This window comes from Temnothorax nylanderi, unplaced genomic scaffold, assembly GCF_030848795.1.
Source record: "Temnothorax nylanderi isolate EJ_2023f unplaced genomic scaffold, tnyl_v1.0 TNYL_tig0065_pilon, whole genome shotgun sequence".
Taxonomy (NCBI): Eukaryota; Metazoa; Arthropoda; class Insecta; order Hymenoptera; family Formicidae; genus Temnothorax; species Temnothorax nylanderi.
In genome coordinates this window covers 758,223-779,249 of record NW_027249127.1, presented here as the reverse complement: position 1 = coordinate 779,249, position 21,027 = coordinate 758,223, and the positions used below count along the sequence as shown (strand labels likewise).

The following is a 21,027-nucleotide window of genomic DNA, read 5'->3' as shown; positions in this document are numbered from 1 at the left end:
GAAGTAATGTTTCCGAAAATTCTAATCGATTTATTATTATATTACAGTTTCGCGAGTTGACTGATCCAAGCCACATTTCAATCAACGAGATTATTATCAACTCCTACGTGTAAGTAGATTTTAGATATATACATCTCTACACTCAAAATTATTTATCTTTGGATATGTAATTATACTTTGATGTTACTCTTTTGCAGGTAAACGGTCGACAGAAGCTTACAATGTGGTACAAAATTGTTCCTCAAAGAAAGTTGCTGCCCAAACTCAGATTGAAGGTCGCATTCAAACTAATATTTATGCAAATATTTATTTTATGATACAAAATTATGAGGTAAGTAGTTATTATTATCCAATCTTCGAGAATCTCTTTGCAGATGCGCAAATTAATTGAAATTAATTGATTTTTAAAGCTAATTTCCCTTACTGAAGAACTGGTAATGAACGGACATGCTGAACAAGTAGGCATGGGACCAGATGAATGAAGCCAGAAACACTTGAATCCATCTGTACATAAGAGTTGTCAAGAAACTCTACAATTTTCACGCATAATCCGCGATTCTTAGTCAGTATGGACTAGAGTTTAATACAATCGCTATTGATGATCCCTTTTAATCGCGTAAAAATTGATTATTTCGCTTTTTGACTTCGTTCTTTACTCATGTTGTAAAATAGTTTTCCGATTGTGTAGAATATTTTTATTTAGAAAGAAATTTATAAAGATTGTTATATTGATCGTAGAGTAGAGAAAACAATAAAACTTAACATTTTACAAAGTAGTGTCACATTTAAACTAGAACATTGTATCGAATAACTCAGACGAATTAAGAAATTCGTTTCTACGTGACTCATGTCTATTTCTGATTGGGGACGATTCGAGAACTCATTGAAATAATTTAATTTCTTTTCACGTTTAAATTTAGGTCACCGTAGATTAAACTTATTACCTTAGAAGTTATTGTTAAATGGCGCATTTTATTTAATATTCCGCACTTCACTGTTGTGGCATAAAATTATTTTATATTTCAAAAGATGGAGACTAAGCTTTCGGATTAATCCAGATGTACGCATATATACTGTATATATTTGATTAATTGTTTACTTAGATATCTATGATTCTTGCGCGATATGCTAATACATTTTTTTCTATGCAAGATTTCAATGCAGTAGAAACTAGTTAACTGAGAAAAAGAGTCTATAAATGATTCGTAACTCGTGCAATTGCGCTCAACTGGAAACGTTTGGCAGTTATGAAATGTTAATATTTAATATTGTTGTTAAACATAATATAGAAATATTTTTCTAGGAAATGTATACAAGTAAGGTTACAATCATTAAATCGCTCACAGTGCTCACGTACATAACTTTGTTGCGCGCTGCGATTAACTCAATTTATTATAATTTATTATAATTTTTTAACAAAGCGAAAATATAGCGCAATGAACATCGTTACGTAATAATCATTCGTAATTCATTTTCGTGTATATAATATGTAGCTGACCGCAATCTTTGACTCTATTCAAATTTTGTACAACACTTCATTTAGCATTGTATTAATCATTAAGTAGCTTTGAGTACATTTAGTAGCTTTTGTATATTCGTCAGTTTAATCCTTGAAGTTATTAAGACTTGCATGAATTTTTACCGCAAGTTCTCTTACATCTTTTATACGCCTTCTGTAAAATATATAAAAATATATCATAACTGAATTAACTCGCATATCTTGGTCTGTCTTTTTTTTCTCCATTGCTTAACTTCTATTCGCCTCCCGACTTGACGTATACGCTACTATACTCGTCCAAGACGTTATTCGCGACATTTAAAAGCTCTCTGTCTTTCTCTTCAATCGCTCTAAAAAAAATGTGTCGTCTTGAAGTGATTGATCTCCCTAAAGGATTTAAAAGTTACGCTTTGCGAAGACATAAGATATACGTTAGCTGGAAAATCGATTCACAGCGGGATTAGAAAAAGACGGAATGTTATGCGGTCGGTTCTTCAACAGTATAACGGCTAGGTTTCGCGATTAGGTTAATCCACTTGCATATCGGTCATTGCGATCTCGCTCTTGTACATACTTGACTCATCGTCATGAGACTAGCTCCATTGTTCGCGAAGATACTTTTCTCTTGTTCTCTCTTCTGCTACCCTAAGGCGCGCGCGCGCGCGCGCGCGCGTGTGCGTGTGTGTGTGTGTGTGTGTGTGTGTGTGTGTGTGTGTGTGTGTGTGTGTGTGTGTGTGTGTGTGTGTGTGTGTGTGTGTGTGTGTGTGTGTGTGTGTGTGTGTGTGTGTGTGTGTGTGTGTGTGTGTGTGTGTGTGTGTGTCAAACGTTTTACCTATTATTAACAACTTCAGACACATTACATTTTTATTTTTAAGTAGTAATTTTTTTCTGTGGTATACATATGTATAGCATTAACAAGGTGTACAACTAAAAAGGTTACAGATTATTATTTTAAAAAAACTAAGCAAAATATTAAATTGTTGTTTTCTTTAGAAATAATAGTCCGTAACACCTTTAGCTTCACACCTTGTACATACTGTTTATAAGATTATAAGATATATTGTTTATAAGATTAAGATGCGTAACACTACAAAAAGGCGTGATATCCGTACAAAATTACCTTTTTTTAAAAAAAGGTAAAAAAGGCGCCAAGTACACGCATAGTAGTGTATATGTATTATGTTGTTACCTCGAAAAAAACAAAGTGGTAGTATAATACCTCCAAATAGCTTTACCCTGTACATACTGTTTATAAAATGCGTAATACTACAAAAAGGCGTGATATCCGTACAAAATTACCTTTCTTAAAAAAAAGGTAAAGAAAGGCGCCAAGTACACGTATAGTAGTGTATATGTTGTTACCTCGAAAAAAAAGAAAGTGGTAGTATTATACCTCGAAAAAACCTAAGTAACAAGTGGTAGACGTACTCTTTGTATCTCGAAAAATCTCGAAAAAATCTAAGCAGTAGTATCTTTATTTCCAAAAAATTATAACCCAAGTGATACACATCACAAAATTATGTTACCTTATCAAAGAAGAGTCGTGCTTCAAGTGATCTATTACAATTACAAAAAAGAAATGATATCTCTTTAAATTACAACGCCAATTACAGAGAGAACATATATATTGCCTCAAAAAATAATTGTTGCACTACTTTGAAAAATCTTTACATGGTGTCAATTAGAAAAAGAATGTATGATAACAATTTTATAAGATTAAAAAATTTTATTTAAATTTAACAAGGGAATACAAGATATTTAAATACAAAGTTTACACGTGTATTTTTTAGTGGTCACAAAGAATTACAGAGGAACAGTACAAAATAAAAATATTTTATTAAAATATTTAATCCAACGAGGGAATACAAGGTATTTAAATACAAAGTTTATATATGTATTTTTCAATAGAATAAAAGATTTAATCACAAAGAATTACAGAGATAGTACAAAATAAAAATATTTTATTAAAATACATAAATTTTTCTTGTAAAAAAACTTGGTGCTGCTAGACCTCAAAATTTTAAATAAATAAGGATAATATATATCTTAAGAAACAAATTCAGTTTAAAAAGAGTAATAAAATTTTGAATTGGATATATGATATAATATTTCTTAATGTCGGGTGAATGTCAGAAAACAGTGCCGGCTCATTATGAAATTTTGTGTTCGTAAATATATTTATGAAAAAAGTATATTTAAAAGGTTAAAACATTCTTATCAAATACTTACAAGGGCCTCACTAGACAAAAATAAGGAAACCTTTCTTATGGCATCCCTAATAAATAATGATCGGGACCTCATCCGGTTAGCGCATAAACGCAGTATAATAATACTTTCATTAATTATAATCTTTATATCACTTTGATTAATTATAATCTTTAATAGAAATTACGTGGATGCAGATTTATCTACAAACTATCCACATGGATGCAACGTTTTTTTTTCATCACTACATCGAAGTCTTTTATCCTCGAAATATCAATAAAAATTCTCTGTACATATTTCTTAATAGATATATCCACAGAGAATCTACATTGATATTTCGGAGATAATAGACTTCGATGTAGTGATGAGAAAAGAACCAAGTTGCATCCATGTGGATAGTTTGTGGATAAATCTGCATCCACGTAGTCCACGTAAATTACGTGGATTCGACGTGGATGTGACGTGACTGTTTTTATCGGGTCTGCGATCGGGGACGACGGGGGTGCCGCGCTGCAGCGGTCAAATTAACGACGCTCAATGTTTCCGGTAAGTTGTCCGCTCTCCTCTCTCTCTTTTTTTTCTTTTCTTTTCCATTTTCTTTTCGCACGCGGAGGAATCGTTTCGCACGAGGCGCGGTCATTGAGGATCCGGGGCCAGCTTCGCGTAGCCAAGCTTCTGGAGCACTTCCTTGATCTCGCGGAATACTGTTGGATCCTCGATTGTGTTCGGAATCTGGAAAAGTCGGCGAACTGAAATTATGGCGACGACGCGGACCGGTAGAAGCGGCGAGAGGGCCGGTAAGTTTTGAAATTATGGCGACGACGGGCAGAAGCGGCGAGAGGGGTAAGTTTCTTTAATTCTTTTGTGAATTTTACGAGAGGTCTGTTATCGAAGTATCGCGCTATTATCAACCGACTCGACGTGTAATATTAAAATACCGAGCGAAATAACGCGCTCGTTACTTCCGCTCGCGGGCGGAAGAAGGTTCGTTAACCCTTTCAACACACGGTATCAATTTAAGACAATGGAGAACTTTTTTGTGCTTTTAGTCGTTTTATTTTATATATAAATCAATATTTACTTTTATGCCAACAAAATATGGGAAAAGAAATGCAAAAAGGATGTTCACAAAATAGAAATTAAAATAATTTTGATTTTCTTTTAAATTTAAATCCTCTGAATTTAAATTGATAGTACATATGTGTACCCAGAGTCTCCGAAAGGAGATTAAATGGGGAACGACTCACGTTCGATTATCGGCGACGGTCTCGCTTGGATCGCGAGATACAAGAGATTTGACCGAAGATTTTTATCGCGCTTACTCGTTCCTACCTTGACTTGCTTCGACCGCGCTAATGTAGCGATTGATTTACGGATTATCTTCCCCGAGCGCGTTTTGGGTAGCGCGGTAATGGCAGCGGCGGCGCGAAAAGACGCGATCGGTCCCATCATGTTCCGCACCCGTGCGACCAGCTCTTGATTTATCTCCTCCTCGTTACTTATTGCGTCTAAAAGAAGAGTACCTTGTTAATTCTTCTAAATTCAATCGCAATTATATATTTCGTATTCTTATTAATTCGTTAAGAAAGATTAGAGTACAAGGAACTGCAATTAAATCGCAATCGTTTCTAGTTCTTGCGGCTGCAAACTAATATTCGAATTATCATATGTATATTAATAATTAACATATAACTCAAACTGCTATATATAACATATAACAGTTATTAATTTAGAGCTTTGATTTCAATTTCAATTAATTTAAGACTTCGATCAAACTCCTATCTAACTTAATTAATTTTTAATTCAAATAACAGAATTACGTAAAATTACGTAAAATATGTAAAATTCGTCGTCTCTAATCTCAAATCTTTCCTTCCGTATGTTAAACAATAAAAAAATTAATAATTTATTCCGTATTAAAGTACAGATGTTATTTGATAAGTTAATTGGAATATTTAAATTATTATATAATGTTTCTATTTCAAATTTTAATCAACTTAATGAGGTTGAACTTTAAAAAAATCTTGAACTTTGTTATAAATATTCTCAAAAATTAAGGATGTTTTATATAGTTAGGCAAAATGTAACGAAGTTGATGAAAATTTAATATCATATTCTGTGTACTCTTTCAAAGTTCGGGGCCAAATTTCAGATCAATTCACAATTTAGATAAAAAGTTATCAATTCTTGAATATCCGTTTTACAAAGGGTTTTACAGAGAAAAGTGTAAACATTAAAAAATGTAACCAACATAATAATATTTTACACACAAGCAGATCATCAACAAACAAAAATATAGCAACAAAATTTGAAACGTTTACATTTTTTTTTTGAAAATTTTTTTAAATAAAAATAGTAGTAACAGTTATTTACAGTCACTAAATCTACGTTTTTTACATTCTATTAGATGTTCCGTAACTATTTATATACATTTTTTTGTCTTTGGATCCCTGGAGAATTAATATCAGAGTTTTTAATATTTCCTGCATACTTTTGGTTGGGACTGTACCTATAGAACATCCTTAAACGATGAAAAAAATCTAAACAAACTCATATATACGCTGACATTATAAAAGAGCTTGTATTTTAAATTTGATGCAATTTTTAACATTTCCGATTCTCCTTAATCGACGATTAATTCAACCGATAGAACTGCTTGCAGTAAAATAATAAAAAATTAATTATTTCAGACAAGAAATATTATAAACAAGAAATAAGAATTAATGTCCGTATTAAAGAAAATAATGCATATATTATTTTATAATTGGAGTTTAGTTGAAATCACTCCCTTAATATTGAGTTATATTGAAATTTATGTACACGGTAGAAAACTTGCCGGACATCGATGTTAAAGATAACAACCGCTTCTTTCGAGATACCTCTTTTGAAATTACGAGCGTACCTTCTCGTCTAACGTAAAGGCACAGCGGCACTTCACCCTTCGTATGATCGGGTACACCGACAACCGCGGCGTCCACCACGTCGGTATGAGCTAAAATAATATCCTCTAACGCAGCCGTGGATATTCTGTGGCCGGCTACGTTTATAATGTCATCGTCCCTCGCCATGACGTAAACGTAGCCGAAATCGTCGATGTATCCCGCGTCCATCGTGTCGTAGTAACCCTGCAAAAGCATCGAATTAAATACATATAGGTAATCCCCAGTAAGCTTTAACGATTTTATCCTCCGGCAAATTTGGAGTCGGTCTCTTTCTTTGGCAAATATCTCTTCGGCATTGATTTAGTTCCGGTCTACAGTAGGTATTTTAAGCCCTATAAAGCCTTAAGAAATTGATGAATCACAGTCGAATTTGAAGATAATAATCAACTGTGATTGGCAAATTTCTTAGAGCTTAGAGCTTAAAACACCTATTATAGACTGTGACTTAGGCTTTCAAGCGATCGCGAAAGATTTTTAAGGGGCAATGGGAGGATGTGAAATATATGTTGCTCCGTTAGCATAAGGCGTTAGCACGTGGTAACGTGTCGTGCATTTACTTACCGGAGTTGTCGAGAAGTATACTTGCTTGAACCTCTCGGACGCCCGATAAAGGGTCGACATGCATCCAGGTGGCAGCGGTAGCTTTATCGCGATACGTCCGAGTTCGTGTTGCGGCGCTTTGCTCCCATCCTCGCGCAGGATTTGTACTGTCGATGATGAATTTATAAGTGATTTTGCACAGAGACGAACGAGAAGTTTATTAGCGGAATTGTTTGGACAAAGAGATGATCGAAGGTATATAGCGTCATAGTAAAGAAAAGTCGGCGGAAGCATTCCTGCAAACGATCAAGGAGACTCACTGTCGTATCCGGGTATAGGAAGTCCCGTACTGAACTTGGGCAAACTGGCGTAATGACCGTATCCTAAGCACAGCGCCGTGATGGGATGTCCAGTCTCTGATTGCCACCAGTTGTTCAAGATCGGTACTTTAAAAGCTTTTTCGGCCCAGGCTTTCGTTTCGTAATCACAAAATTCACCGGCCACGAATATCGTTTTTAAGCTGAAAGAAAACTGTCCGTGAGAAATCCGTTCGTCTTTTCGATTTTTTTAAATGGAAGTTTAAAGAAAGAGAAGACTTCCTTAAAGTAAATTATCGATGCATTATAATTATCAACGTTATATAGGGATAACGTGACATCGTACGAATATAGGATAGTCCACGAAAGTAGTAAAAACGAAATAAGTCAGACACGTGCTAGTATCTCTTTTGCGTACGAAGAAATCGCTGAGAAAATATTTTGAAGAATTATTATTATTACTCGAAAGAGAAAATGCGATTAAAAAATCGTCGAATATTTATTAACTTTCTCGAACTGTTATTTTTCAATTACAAAAAAACTCGATATGATATAAATAACATATATGTGCTACTTTGTGTGTAAAATCATATAGTATAGAGATTGACTGTTTATGCTTTTTTGGTCACTGATGCATACGAATTGTATCGTGTTGCAATTCGAAATAATCAGATATCATGATCAGAGGAGCAGTTAGTGAATTGTTTTCAAACTTACGATTTTAACGAATACTTTTTTCCTAATAGTATTTCCGGATCCGCTCGTCTTATAACGCGTAGAGCAGTGGGTACGCAGAATAACGCGTTTACGCTATGTTGCTCGATGATTCTGGAAAGAAAGAGAAGACTTCCTTAAAGTAAATTATCGATGCATTATAATTATCAATGTTACATAGGGATAACGTGACGTCGAATATAGGATAGTCCACGAAAGTAGTAAAAACGAAAATAAGTCAGACACGTGCTAGTATCTCTTTTGCGTACGAAGGAATCGCTGAGAAAATATTTTGAAGAATTATTATTATTACTCAAAAGAGAAAATGCAATTAAAAAATCGCCGAATATTTATTAACTTTCTCGAACTTTTCCAAGCAATATTGCTTTCGTTGAAAAATATTCAAACCTGAAATATTGACTAGCATCCGGTGTTCTGTCGGGTTTTCCTTCGTACATGACACTAGTCGCGCCGTAGACGAGAGGGCCATAGCAAATGTAGGAATGCCCGACAACCCATCCCATGTCGGAGGCCACCCACCAAACGGAGCTTTTGTTCATCCCGTAAACCGTCTTCATGGTCCAGCAGAGTGTTGCCAAGTGACCACCGATCGGCCTCATAATCCCCTTCGGTTGCCCTAATATCAAATAAAAAAAAGTTTTCGTAATTGCGTAACAGGAGCGTAATTTTGGTGTTTGATCAAAGACAGGTAACACATTATAAACATGAAGAGTGGCGACAGAACGTCTCGAGGGAATACGATGGGATAATTTTAAAAGTATAGGAAATCAAAGGAAGGAAATTATACGATATAAAATTTCGTTATTTCATCTCCCAGAGACGTTTCTGGGTTTCTTTATCTATTAGCTGAGTATGTATCTTAAGACGCACCTGTGGTTCCTGACGTGTACAATATATATAATGGATCGTTAGCCTCGACCATTACGCACGGATGCGGTTTCGACCGCTTCAAGAGATCGTCCCAGTCGAGCTGTGACTCGAGTAACGGAGTCTCCCACACGTTTCTTCTCTGAAACACGATGCACTTCGGCTTCGGTACAATGATCATGTCCATGGCACCGTTTAGCATAGTAGTATACCTGCATTTCGAGTTGTGCGAATTAAAGGAAGAATATAAAGACTGAATGAAGCGTCGAAGATATAAGAATTCTAAACAGAAACGTTTGAAAGATGTTCGACAGATTGTGCACAGTTTAAGGGACAATGCATTGTTTGAGAAGGAAATTATGTTACTTAATGTGTACTAAATATTAACATTTCTATTAAATATTAACATCAATGATCCGATATGTATCTAACATTTATCTTAGAAAATTCGTTAGGAGTCTGTGAGCTGCTGCTTTTTAACCCTTAGCCCGCATACGTTTTTTTGGCACCTTTACGCCGCCAACCTGGGTCGTTTTCGTCCTGACGTTTTTTTTTTAGTGTTAAAGTGTTACAAAAAATCTGAAAAAATTCATGGAGGTAATTCAAACCTTCAATTTGAAGTATCAATCATAAAATTATAAACAATTTAATTTTTTCACATAATTTGTATTAAAATCTCTCTACCCGTTTTCAAAAGTTACAACTACATTTGATTTTCGCCCGGACGAAAACGACCCAGGTATACGGGCTAAGGGTTAAAAGCGCAATTTAAATCTGTCAAGATATCTTGTATAAAGGGATATTTTGAATAAAGATACGTACTTAACCACTTTGGACGGTTCGAGGCCGCAACTCGCGGCGATAATAACCTTCGGCTCAGCATGATCTATTCTAGATGCCAATTCGTTCGCTGCGAAGCCTGAAACGCGTATTTACAAGTATAATCGCATTGCATTGGTAACTGAATTGATAATTGTTTAATAATCGAAATATCTTGCTATGCAACTTTAGACCTCTATAAAGGCTGTTGACGTGACTTGACAGTTAAAACACATCTGACGGTTATAGACTTATCCGTCTTATGTAAAAACAGATATTTTTAAGATTAAAAGTGTTAAAAATAAAGAAACGGCTAAGAAATATATGTAAGATATATATAGGAAAGATAACGTATAAATATGCGAATTTTAATCGTAGTCAGTTTTTACACACTTTGCATACATTTTACTATCGATTCTACTTTTTGCGATCCGTGTGAAAAATAATCACGTGGTATAGTAGTAAAATGAAGCTTGAACGTAACAGCCGCGACCATTGTCAATTTTTTTTATTAATTACCTCCAAAGACCACCGAGTGAATCGCCCCGAGCCTGGCAGTGGCGAGAATCGCAATTATAGTCTCGGGGATCAGCGGCATGTATATAATCACCCTGTCCCCTTTGCGCACACCCAGATCCGCCAACGCGCCCGCCAACACGGACGTCTTTTCCAAGAGCTCGTTGTACGTCACTTTGCGTATTAACGACGTTTGAGGGCTGTCGTGGATGAGGGCGGTCTTCTCCCCGTACCCTGCGCGCACGTGGCGATCCACCGCGTTGTAACAAGCGTTCAGTTCACCGCCGATAAACCTGCGTGAAAGATAAGCGAGCTTTCTGTAGCCCTTTTCGCAGTCACGAGTGCTGTTACGAGGCCATTAGAGAGATTTCATTCTATTAACTGTTTCTTTCCGCAAAGCTCTCTGTGGCGTAAAGCGTCTAATATCTATACTTAAATATCGTTTCGCGTAACGCATGATTTCGAAACTACGTTCTTCAATCTGGAATAGATTTTTCTCTGAGAAAAAATCCGATTTTCGATAACTCTTTAACTCTTTAAGGACGGGTATTTTAAACGAGCCTTATCGCAAAAAGAGGAAAAATTAACTATTTATGCAAACAAAATTTTAATCAGAATTGGAACTTTTTGAAAGCCTTTATTCATTGCAGTGGGAATAAAAAAAATTGATTAATTTTGACAGAATTACGATTTATAGAGTTGCGATTCTTTTCATGATTCTTTTCGAGATACCATTTTGTGAACGGCTCGTTGGAATTGTCCAAAACCTTATCCCAAGGTTTACTCCAGTCAATACAGCCGGCAACCTCGCCCCAAAACTCTCCCGGATACTCCAATGACTTCTTATATGCTTCTTCATACGCAGAGCACTCATTCCAATGTGGGTTCATAATATAATCTGCAAGAACACAGTAATTAAGATGGCGATGGCTTACCTCTTCGTCACAACTTGACGGGCACGCCAAGGATGCTGCTGGAGATTATGTCCATCTTCGATTGTTGTCTCTACTTATTATCGATGTAACAACCCTTTTCAATTTCTGCACCTCTCGTTACGCTATCTATTGTATTCTATATTTTCATTTTATCATGCCGTTGTATTTCATACATTTTAAATGTCTTCTGCATCCTATATTAGGTCTACTGCAATTTTGAGAGATAGTTTATAAAATATTGTATTCCTTTAACTCACGCACAAAATATATATCTTGCGAAATATTACTTACTCTAATAAATATACTTGGAATAATACTTTGATTTCACTTCTTTTTCATGCTATTATATTTATTTTTTGTGTTTTTTAAATAATATTACTCATGCTCTAATAAATATACTTGAAATAATACTTTGATTTCACTTCTTTTTCATGCCATTATATTTATTTTTTTGGTGTTTCTTAAGTAAATATTTTCTTCATTTTTCTAATATTATTTATAAAATTATTTTGGGTGAAATATACTTGGCGTTTTTTTTTTACATTTTTAATGTCTTTTTTTAGTGGATATACTTTTCCATATTCGTAGTATAAGTATTTCCATAAGTATTTCCATTTTTAAATACTTTTCCTTAACATAAACATGAGATCTCTTTCATTGTTTTTTACTTGGTGTATATCGGCGGATCATTTTATATTTGTTCTTAGTCAGCTACATAATTACTGTTAATTTTTTTGTTTAATAAACTTATCGTATTTTTAAAACCAACATCTTTTTTGTATTCATAAATTAGCCATTTGATCACCTTATATAGCTTTGCTTTTATCGTTGATTTTTTTTTAATTTAAGATTGATAGAAATACTCCTTAATACACTCTTGTGTCAATGAAAATTAACATATCAAAAGAATAATCCTCTGCTTGTGTTTTATCTTTACTTACTTCGACTTTTACTTTTAATGGTCAAATTAGAGTAGTCCAAATATTACCAGTGACAGTAGACAACTGCCTACGGCAAAAAATGCCCATATTTCATTAGAAAATATTATACAACACAATGTTATATGTATATAAAGGATGTGGCAACTGCTGACAAAATTATTTTAAATTGACAGTTTTTGCCGCAGCCAAATATATGTCTCAGACTTTCCTAAGGTCTGCAAAATTATTTAAACTCCGGAAACACAAAGGCTCGTAAAATTGCATTTGAATTTTGTCACTTCAGAGCAATTAATTAAGTTTTTCGAACAAAAATATTAAAAAATTAATAAATAGGCAGCACATTATTATAAATAGCGATGGTGGATATATACGTACAATTACTAGTAGAAGTTTATATTTGCGTATTCTTTGCGTCATTGTCTCTTTTCGTCATTTATATTAAAGAAACGACTTGTAGGATTGACCCGATATTTATACGTCATACAGACATATAAAATTTGCATACAAAATGCGGGAGAGAGAAGACATTGTATTGATAGCAGCTAGAACTCAAATACGTCAATAGACGCGAATCGTATAAAATATTCTTCTAGAAAGGAAAGAAGAAACAGAAATGTGTCGTTTGCATCTACGCCTTAGGCTCGTAATTGGCCACAAATTGAATTTATCTATTGACGAAGCAATCATATAGAATTAATTTTACACTCTCATTAATTCCGTTTAAAATAATCTTCTCTTATCAAGATAAACCATAGACCTTGCTCGCGAAGGGCTATTGTGTTAATTATTTACGATTCTGATCTTTCGAGAATAATCTGAAATTATCCGTGCTGGAAATATTAAATACGAAACAGACATATCGACACGGATTTTAATATATCTCTCACCTCGCGTTGTTGAGTTTCCGTTTTGTTAATTTACACTCAGCCTACTTTCTACTTAATATGATACATAAAAACGTAAAAACGAATATATACCACTGTCGTCTCCTCTTCTTGATATCCTCGGACGCACGATGCATGACTCGAGGCACGTTTTTCCTGAGCTTTCAGGCTTGGCGTCCAAGAAATCGGGATTCATCTGATGCAGCATTAGATTGCGACTGTCGATCCGAGCAACGTCCAAACACAGATATTTACTGTAATAGCAGTAACGTCTCTGTGTCCACGGAGTGGGGTCCATCCACGGTGTGACGTCAACTCCTATACGTTTCGAATATTCATTTAATATCGAGTTCTAGCTAACTGCAGATAACTCAAGATGAATGGCAGAATCCAACTGGATTACAATTGCATGTGCTAACATATTTATGCTGTTTCTTAATTCGTAGCTTTAATTCTGTGACACATTTTCTGAAAAAAAATTTAAGTCAGTCTTTTATTAGCGACTCTATTAAACTAGACTCTAGAGTACACTTAGAATTGACTGATACGATTTAATTAGCCACTTGCTTCTCTTTTATTTTTCTCAAACTTAATTTTTTGAAAAACCTTCCTACACGATGTATAACAATTATACAAGAGAGATATGATATTAAAAATATTAAAACATTCTGTTAAATATTAAATACTAACTTAACAAAATTTATCATATTCGCGCTCAATGCTAAAATGAATAAAATTACCATTAATTCTAAACTACTTAAGTATTTAAATTACAGTTGATATTGTCAATTGATATAACACCGTAAGGAGATAATTTAAGTATGTACAAGTTGTAAAAATTCTTTTTTCTTAGAACTGTTTACTTAAATTACTCATATGTTTAACTCTTTTACGCGATTAAAATGCTGATGAGACTAAAATGAAATTAAAATGAAATTAAAATGAAATCAAATTAATCTAACAATGATGGCAAGCATTAAGATATATTTAAATCAATTCTTTTTTTATATAATTGGCAAAAATTGAGTATTACTGTGTCTGTAACCAACTAATCTATAATAAATAAAAAACTAACTAATTAATAATTTATTTGTATTACTGTTTTCGCAAGGAAATTTAGAAGGTACGCATAAAAGGCACGTACCTTCTTTCCCCGTCGATCAAAATGAGGTAGTTAATTTTTATAACAATTAGAAACATAGCATCTTCTTCATGTTGTAAAATTCAAAAAAGAAAAGTGGAAAATATTTGCAACATTATAGCTTATCTCTACTGTTTCATGGCAGTCAACATAAGCAGGAGCATCTCTTTGATAGCTATTTGAAATCTTTTAAAAATTTTGAAATTTCATAGATAGCATATCCTAGGATATAATACAATGTATGTAAAATACCTTACTCGATATAGTTAGAGATAAGGCTGACTTATCGTTATCCTTGAACAAACTAGCTGTATAATTAATAACAGACTAAGGACCATTTCGACTAAACTCCGATTAACTTAATCGTTGATTAGTCCATTGGAAATGACCAGTCACATTTTCTCATTAAGCAGATTGGCAAATGCGATAGATTATTTCCAATGGACTAATCAACGATTAAGTTAATCAGAGCTTGGTCGAAGTGGCCCTTAAGTGATTAAATATTTAAGCAAAAGAAAAGAGAGTTGACACTCGAGTAAGGGGTGTCTAGGCCAAATAATACGTCGTCGTAAATATCTTAGCGCAAACCTGAAACGAACTGCGACTCTCTTCGTTCGCCGGTGGCAGTAATATCAAACTCGTCTCTAACGAATAAAATTATTCACGCAGCTTTAACCTTTAACATACGAATCGTCGAAATACCGCGATATATTTACGATGTATCCACACGATGCTATTTACGTAGCAAACAACAAAAATCAGTGCAAACTCGAGACGTGCGCGTTACGATTTTCTTTATCCTTAGAACGCAATTACGTATCTATTAATAATATGCAAACTCGTGCCTAATTGACGCACACAATCATTATAATCTCTAACACTCGAATAATCGAGTTATAATAACAGTAAAATCCACAAGTCACGGTGGAGTCACTTTGATGACTGAAATTACAGTCACAGCGTGTGTTAAGTTTGCGTGAAGGTGTAAAAAATTATTCTCCTTCTCTTGTTTCTATTTCCAATTCGGAAAAAAAGAAGGTTACTTTTTGCGAGGCTATGTTATTTAACCCTTAAATGCCACCCGGGGTCCAGCGGACCCCAGACCCTTTAGAATGATATATTTTCAAATGTTCCCTCCAAAAATGGAGCTCATATTTATTTATTTATTATTTTTTATTTTTTTGATTTTGGAGCCAATATTTTAACTGTTGGCGATCTTAATTTTTTATACTATGTTGAAATTGAAATTTTAACAATATAAGCATTTTATTCTCTTTTCTAAGCCTTGAACAACATTGAAAATAATTTTCATAACTAAATATCAAAAAATCAATAAGTAAGGAGACATTTTTCATGCTGGGGTCTTTTAGACCCCATGTGTCATTTACGAGATTCTTGAGAGGTGTGGCATTTAAGGGTTAAGCGACTGTGTTATATATAAACATCGCCGCAAGTTGGCTCTGACAAAGGAGAATATCCATTGATCTTCACACGATAGGCGTATGCACATCAAGAGACACGGTAATGTCTCGCGCTAAGTACACGCGGAGCGAGACCGACCGTGACTCTTTTACGCGATTTGCGAGTACTCGAGATGTTGAGATCTCATATAACGAGTGAACGGATCAAGTTCTAAGTAGGCTTGATCGATAGCTTGGGTCGATTTACAAATAAGAGTGTTTTTATTTTTCCGCTACGTGTCCTACGAGCGGAGATATTGCGACGCAAAGTCCAAATGTGAAAATTTTATATTAAGATACGTCGTCGTCGTCGTCGTCGTCATCGTTTACTCATTTCTCTCTAGTGTCATATAGAGGCAGGCAGAAATCATATATATATATATATAACAACTCACCTGCCGAAGCAACTAGCCCTGAAAATGGATGGCGCTGAAGCGTCGAGCCTATACTCTGCCGTCAGCGGCAAGTGGGGCGGCCGCGCGGGGGGATTTCATCTCTCCGCGCGCCGCCACAAAGCCCTGACGAGTAGGAGGGTCGCGGCGGTGTGCGCAGAAGGGTCTGGGCGCGAGCCTGCCTGGAGCCGCCGTCGGTGCAGATCTTGGTGGTAGTAGCAAATACTCCAGCGAGGCCCTGGAGGACTGACGTGAAGAAGGGTTTCGTGTGAACAGCCGTTGCACACGAGTCAGTCGATCCTAAGCCCTAGGAGAAATCCTACGCCATTTCGACAAATTGACAATTATTCTAAAACAAATAGAGTAAAACGGAATCAACAAAATATGCGTGTAAAATTTCATTTCGATTCCGTATGGTGATTGCTCGGAATACAATCTGGGGGTATTCTGTGGTCTGTAGACTCAATAAAAAATTTTTAATTCTAATTTTTTAAATAATAATTGTCAAGTTGTCGAAATAATGATTAGGGAATGATTTTTTGGGTTCTTTACGATCGCCACAAGAGTGAATTGGATCGGAATATATTCTCACAGATATGTATTGCCTGTGGTCACCATAAATATAATTCTAAGTCACATGGTACAAGAATATCTGTCAGATTTTAGAAATGTTGATTAGGGGATGATTTTTTAGGGTTTGTTACGATCATCATGAGGTTGAATTGGATGAAAATATTCTGATAGAATTTTATGGCCTTCAGTTACCATAAATACAATTTGTAGTTAAATAGTATAAGAATAATTACAAATTTTCCAGCATAATAGTTAAGGGTTGATTCATTAGGGTTGTATTTTATTGGCTTGGAGGTGAATTTATTCGGCACATACTTATTCTGCAAGAATTCCAGAATGTCTGAATCTTAGTAAAAAAAAATATAACATGACTTATTGTCTAAAAAGAATTCCAAAGTTGTTGATATGATTTTTAGGGGATGATTTTTAAGGGCTGATTTTGATCATCATAGGTGTGAATTTGATCAAAATACATTCTGATAGAATTCTATGGCCTGTAGACTTAATAAAAAAGTTTTATATTTAATTGCCTGTGAATAATTGCCCAGTTGTCTAAATGATGTGTAGGGGATGATTTTTATTGATTGGTTATGATCCTTATGGAGGTGAATTTGATTGAAATATATTCTGAAAGAATTTCAAGGTCCGTGAACTCTATTTAAATTTTTTTACTCTATTTTTTTTAGAATAATTGTCAATTTGTCGAAATGATGATTCAGGGGTGGTTTTGAAGGGTTGATTTTGATTATAATGGGGAGTAACGTCTGAAAACTATTTAATTGGATGTCATAAACCATTTTGTTTCAAAGTTGCATCGAATTTGATAGAAACTGCTAAGATTTTAGATGTTATTTGCATACTTTCCTATTTTTTAGGGTGGTTTGAGCGATATTTTGGTCATACTGCCCCACTCTTGAATGTAAATGAAAATCGCCATACGGCATCCAAAAATTGAGTTTTCGACGAAAATTTTGAGATCTCGCAAAGCATTTTATCTTCAAAAATAAAATGTGCAGAGGGGTGGCTATTTTGAGAAAGAATGCCCCATATATATATATATATATATATATATATATATATATACATTCATTCATGAGATTATATATATATATCCCACTCGGCATGTAATATTTCAAAGGCATTTCTGCAAAATTCCATTTGAAATATTACATATATCTTTCATTAATATTTCAGAAATTTTTCACGACCGTTTCTACATCATTTCGGCAATGTTTCAATGTCCGCAATTATTTCAAATGCGACCATGCTGAAAGATTTCGGCAATGTTATGAAGTATTTCTCAACTATATCTACGAAATATTGCGGAAACACTTCAGAGATGTTTCAAATACATTTTACACTAAAAAAATGTTTCGTATTAGCAAACAAAATTTTCTTACTGACGCAAAAACTATTTGTTGATATGTGAAAAATAAAATATTTTATTACCGGAACAAAAAAAATATATTAAGCCGTATATGTGCGTATAGCCGTCGCGCGTTTGTCCGAAGAAATCCGCTCTCTCAACCGGTCACCCATCCAAGTAGTATCCGGCGCCTTGTCGCTTGACATCGATGATCGAACAGGGTAGTGGTGATCCTCTGACTGACGCTTCTTTCTTTCTTATACTTGCTTATTTTGGTGAGCATAAAGCTATCGCATAACAATATTAACAATACAGATATACGAATAAATCTTTTTTGCCAGTCAGCGTCGAATATTATTTTATATTAAATATTATTAAATATTTTATATTTTATATTAAAAATGCCATATGACAAAATTTGGAATATCAGAAAATTCTTAATAAAAGAGAAAAAATGCAATAATTATATAATAATAAATTTATTTTTTTATAAGTTCTAAAGTCTGTCAGCAACTTTTCGGAAATATTACAAATGCAATGTTGTATGTAAAACATTAAAAAATATAACGCGTGCAATGCAAACGTAATAATAGTTTTATCATGTATCAGAAATGTTTCTAAACCATTGCATCTGCAATATTTCTCCCGCAATATTGTAGAAAATTCACTGCCTGCAATTCAATTTTTCATTACCGACGCAATCTTTCGGAGATTTTTCACAGGTATTTTAGATGCGGTGTTGCGTTTGATATGTTACAGAAATATTATTCGTGCAAAGTAAACGTAATAGTGCTTTTGTAGTGCTTTGGAAATGTTTCTGAAATATTGCATCTGCTACATTTTTTTGCAATATTACAGAAACTTATAAATATTGTAAACAACTTTCTGAAAGATTTCAGACATATTGTTAATGCAATATTGCAAAAAACATGGTGCAGGTACATTTTTAAAATATTTTAGATGCATATATAGTTGCAAGTGAGATGTTAATGAAGTGTTTCTGCATTGTTTCCGAATATTTCAATATTTCAGCAACATAACATGCCGAGTGGGATGATACGTGCTGTGGTTCTATATTATTATTTTCTGATGTTAGACCATGCGACACTTCTGCTGCATTTATGCTGTTACTGTCTGAGATGGCAGGGCATGCTCGATTTCTGCTCCGTTTCTGCCATCACAGTAAGCTCTCTGATATGCTCAACTTCTGACGATTGTCTGCCTATACGACCTGATGTTATTCTATACTTGATTTTAGTCTGCTTCTTGTCGACATATTATATCAACACGCAATACTTAAATTTTACTGTTCCTATGCTGACATATTCTGTTTCGTTTTTGCATTATTTCTGGCATCATATTATGATGTCAGATTCTGCTAGAGTTCTATTTCATTTCTACGCACATTATCTGATACGGCAGATCATGCTTTGTTACTGCTAAAATTATGCCAGTATAGCTTGCGGCACACAGTTTGTAAAGCCTGCTAAAAGCAGGCTTGGCTATCTGGGTATATGACATGAGAGACGTCGATGTATCTTACGTAGTAGAAGTATCTTAATATAAAATGTTCACATTTGGACTTTGCGTCGCAATATCTCCGCTCGTAGGGCACGTAGCGGAAAAATAAAAACACTCTTATTTGTAAATCGACCCAAGCTATCGATCAAGCCTACTTAGAACTTGATCCGTTCACTCGTTATATGAGATCTCAACAGCTCGAGTAGTCGCAACTCATCACGTCGCGTAAAAAAGTCACGGTCGGTCTCGCTCCGCGTGTACTTAGCGCGAGACACTACCGTGTCTCTTGATTCTTCGGGGACTGAGGGAACTGAATAAAATATCTTATATATAACAGATAAACAGAATCATTTCCGGTATATAAGTAATTTATTGTGTTAAAAAACGACAATTTGCATTTCTACGTGCAAACAATTATTTTTGCGTCGTTACTTTATGACGCTTTGGTTCTCCTCTTGAACAATTATTATTTACATTTCCAAGATCTGCATCTGTTAAATAAGCTATAATATATGTCTTATTAGTCCAAGTGATCTAAATCTCGCTTTTATTAAACACAATTATTTATAATCTGCGTAGAATGAATTGAATAACAGCGTCATAAAAACATTAATTTAATAACGTACAAAAAATTGATCGGAAATGCTAAAGGAAATCTGATAATAAAAACTAGCATGCGTATTATATTTGCAAATTTATTCAAAACTAGCATGGATTCAGAGGCGCATCTAAGATTCCTCGCGTCCTTGGCAAAGAGCTGTATCGGCGATCCTTCCCTCCTAGAAAAAAATGACACTTGATTTAATGTATAAATATTTCATTACTCATATAAATCTATAAAAGTTACAATTTTATTTTTCCTTGCCTTGGCTAAAGCGAATTCGTCTATTATTGCATCTACATTTATGTGTGAATTAAACCACTTCTTTTTCTATTAATAATGACGCAAGTCTGATCAATCTTTCTCGATTCATCGCAGAACGGAGATAATTCTTTATTAACTTGAGCTTGCTAAAACTGCAAGACGCCACAGTCACTGGTAAAGTTACATAAATTCGGAGTACATGCAGTCTTGATGTTTGGATAAATATCATCTAGGGAGTATTTTTGAATACATTTGAATAAATACAGGGGAGTTACTGATTTTAATTCTTCGATCAGCTTCTGGACTTGTGCTTTGAACACTTCTAATTCGGACACAAGTTCCACTTTGTCTACGTCTAATGAATAGTGAAATCCGAAGTCAGCACTTTTTTCAGCTCGTTCAAACTCAGATTCTTCAAGCTATTTCCAGAGAAAAAAAGAGATCCGATGATATAGTTGACATGACCTCATATCGTGACTTTATTTCCGTTAACATTCTATCATAAACTAT

General features: G+C 34.5%; 1 protein-coding gene and 1 long non-coding RNA gene across 12 annotated transcripts; one reads left to right on the top strand and one right to left on the bottom strand.

Moving 5' to 3' along the window:
• Nucleotides 1–203: 203 nt before the first annotated feature.
• On the top strand, nt 204–1,716 carry LOC139773672 (uncharacterized). The gene is made up of 2 exons (XR_011718393.1): nt 204–331; nt 411–1,716. It is a non-coding gene; the product is annotated as an uncharacterized lncRNA (long non-coding RNA).
• Nucleotides 1,717–3,391: 1,675 nt separating this feature from the next.
• On the bottom strand, nt 3,392–15,954 carry LOC139773669 (acyl-CoA synthetase short-chain family member 3, mitochondrial-like). Of its 11 annotated transcripts, none has more exons than XM_071708267.1 (15): nt 15,784–15,954; nt 14,929–14,984; nt 14,598–14,648; nt 13,293–13,517; nt 11,172–11,337; nt 10,443–10,732; nt 9,927–10,023; nt 9,108–9,316; nt 8,625–8,853; nt 8,220–8,330; nt 7,506–7,705; nt 7,207–7,352; nt 6,606–6,828; nt 5,036–5,211; nt 3,392–4,435 (listed from the first exon to the last, which is right to left on the bottom strand). In XM_071708267.1, exons 1-15 carry the CDS (start codon nt 15,819–15,821, stop codon nt 4,340–4,342), a joined length of 2,313 nt encoding a protein of 770 aa, XP_071564368.1. In that variant the 5' UTR covers nt 15,822–15,954; the 3' UTR covers nt 3,392–4,339. The 11 variants fall into 11 exon arrangements, with proteins under 11 accessions (XP_071564368.1, XP_071564369.1, XP_071564374.1 ...); XM_071708268.1 differs by having other exon boundaries at nt 15,729–15,928; XM_071708273.1 differs by having other exon boundaries at nt 13,293–13,667; nt 14,929–15,016; nt 15,806–15,922.
• Nucleotides 15,955–21,027: the final 5,073 nt, after the last annotated feature.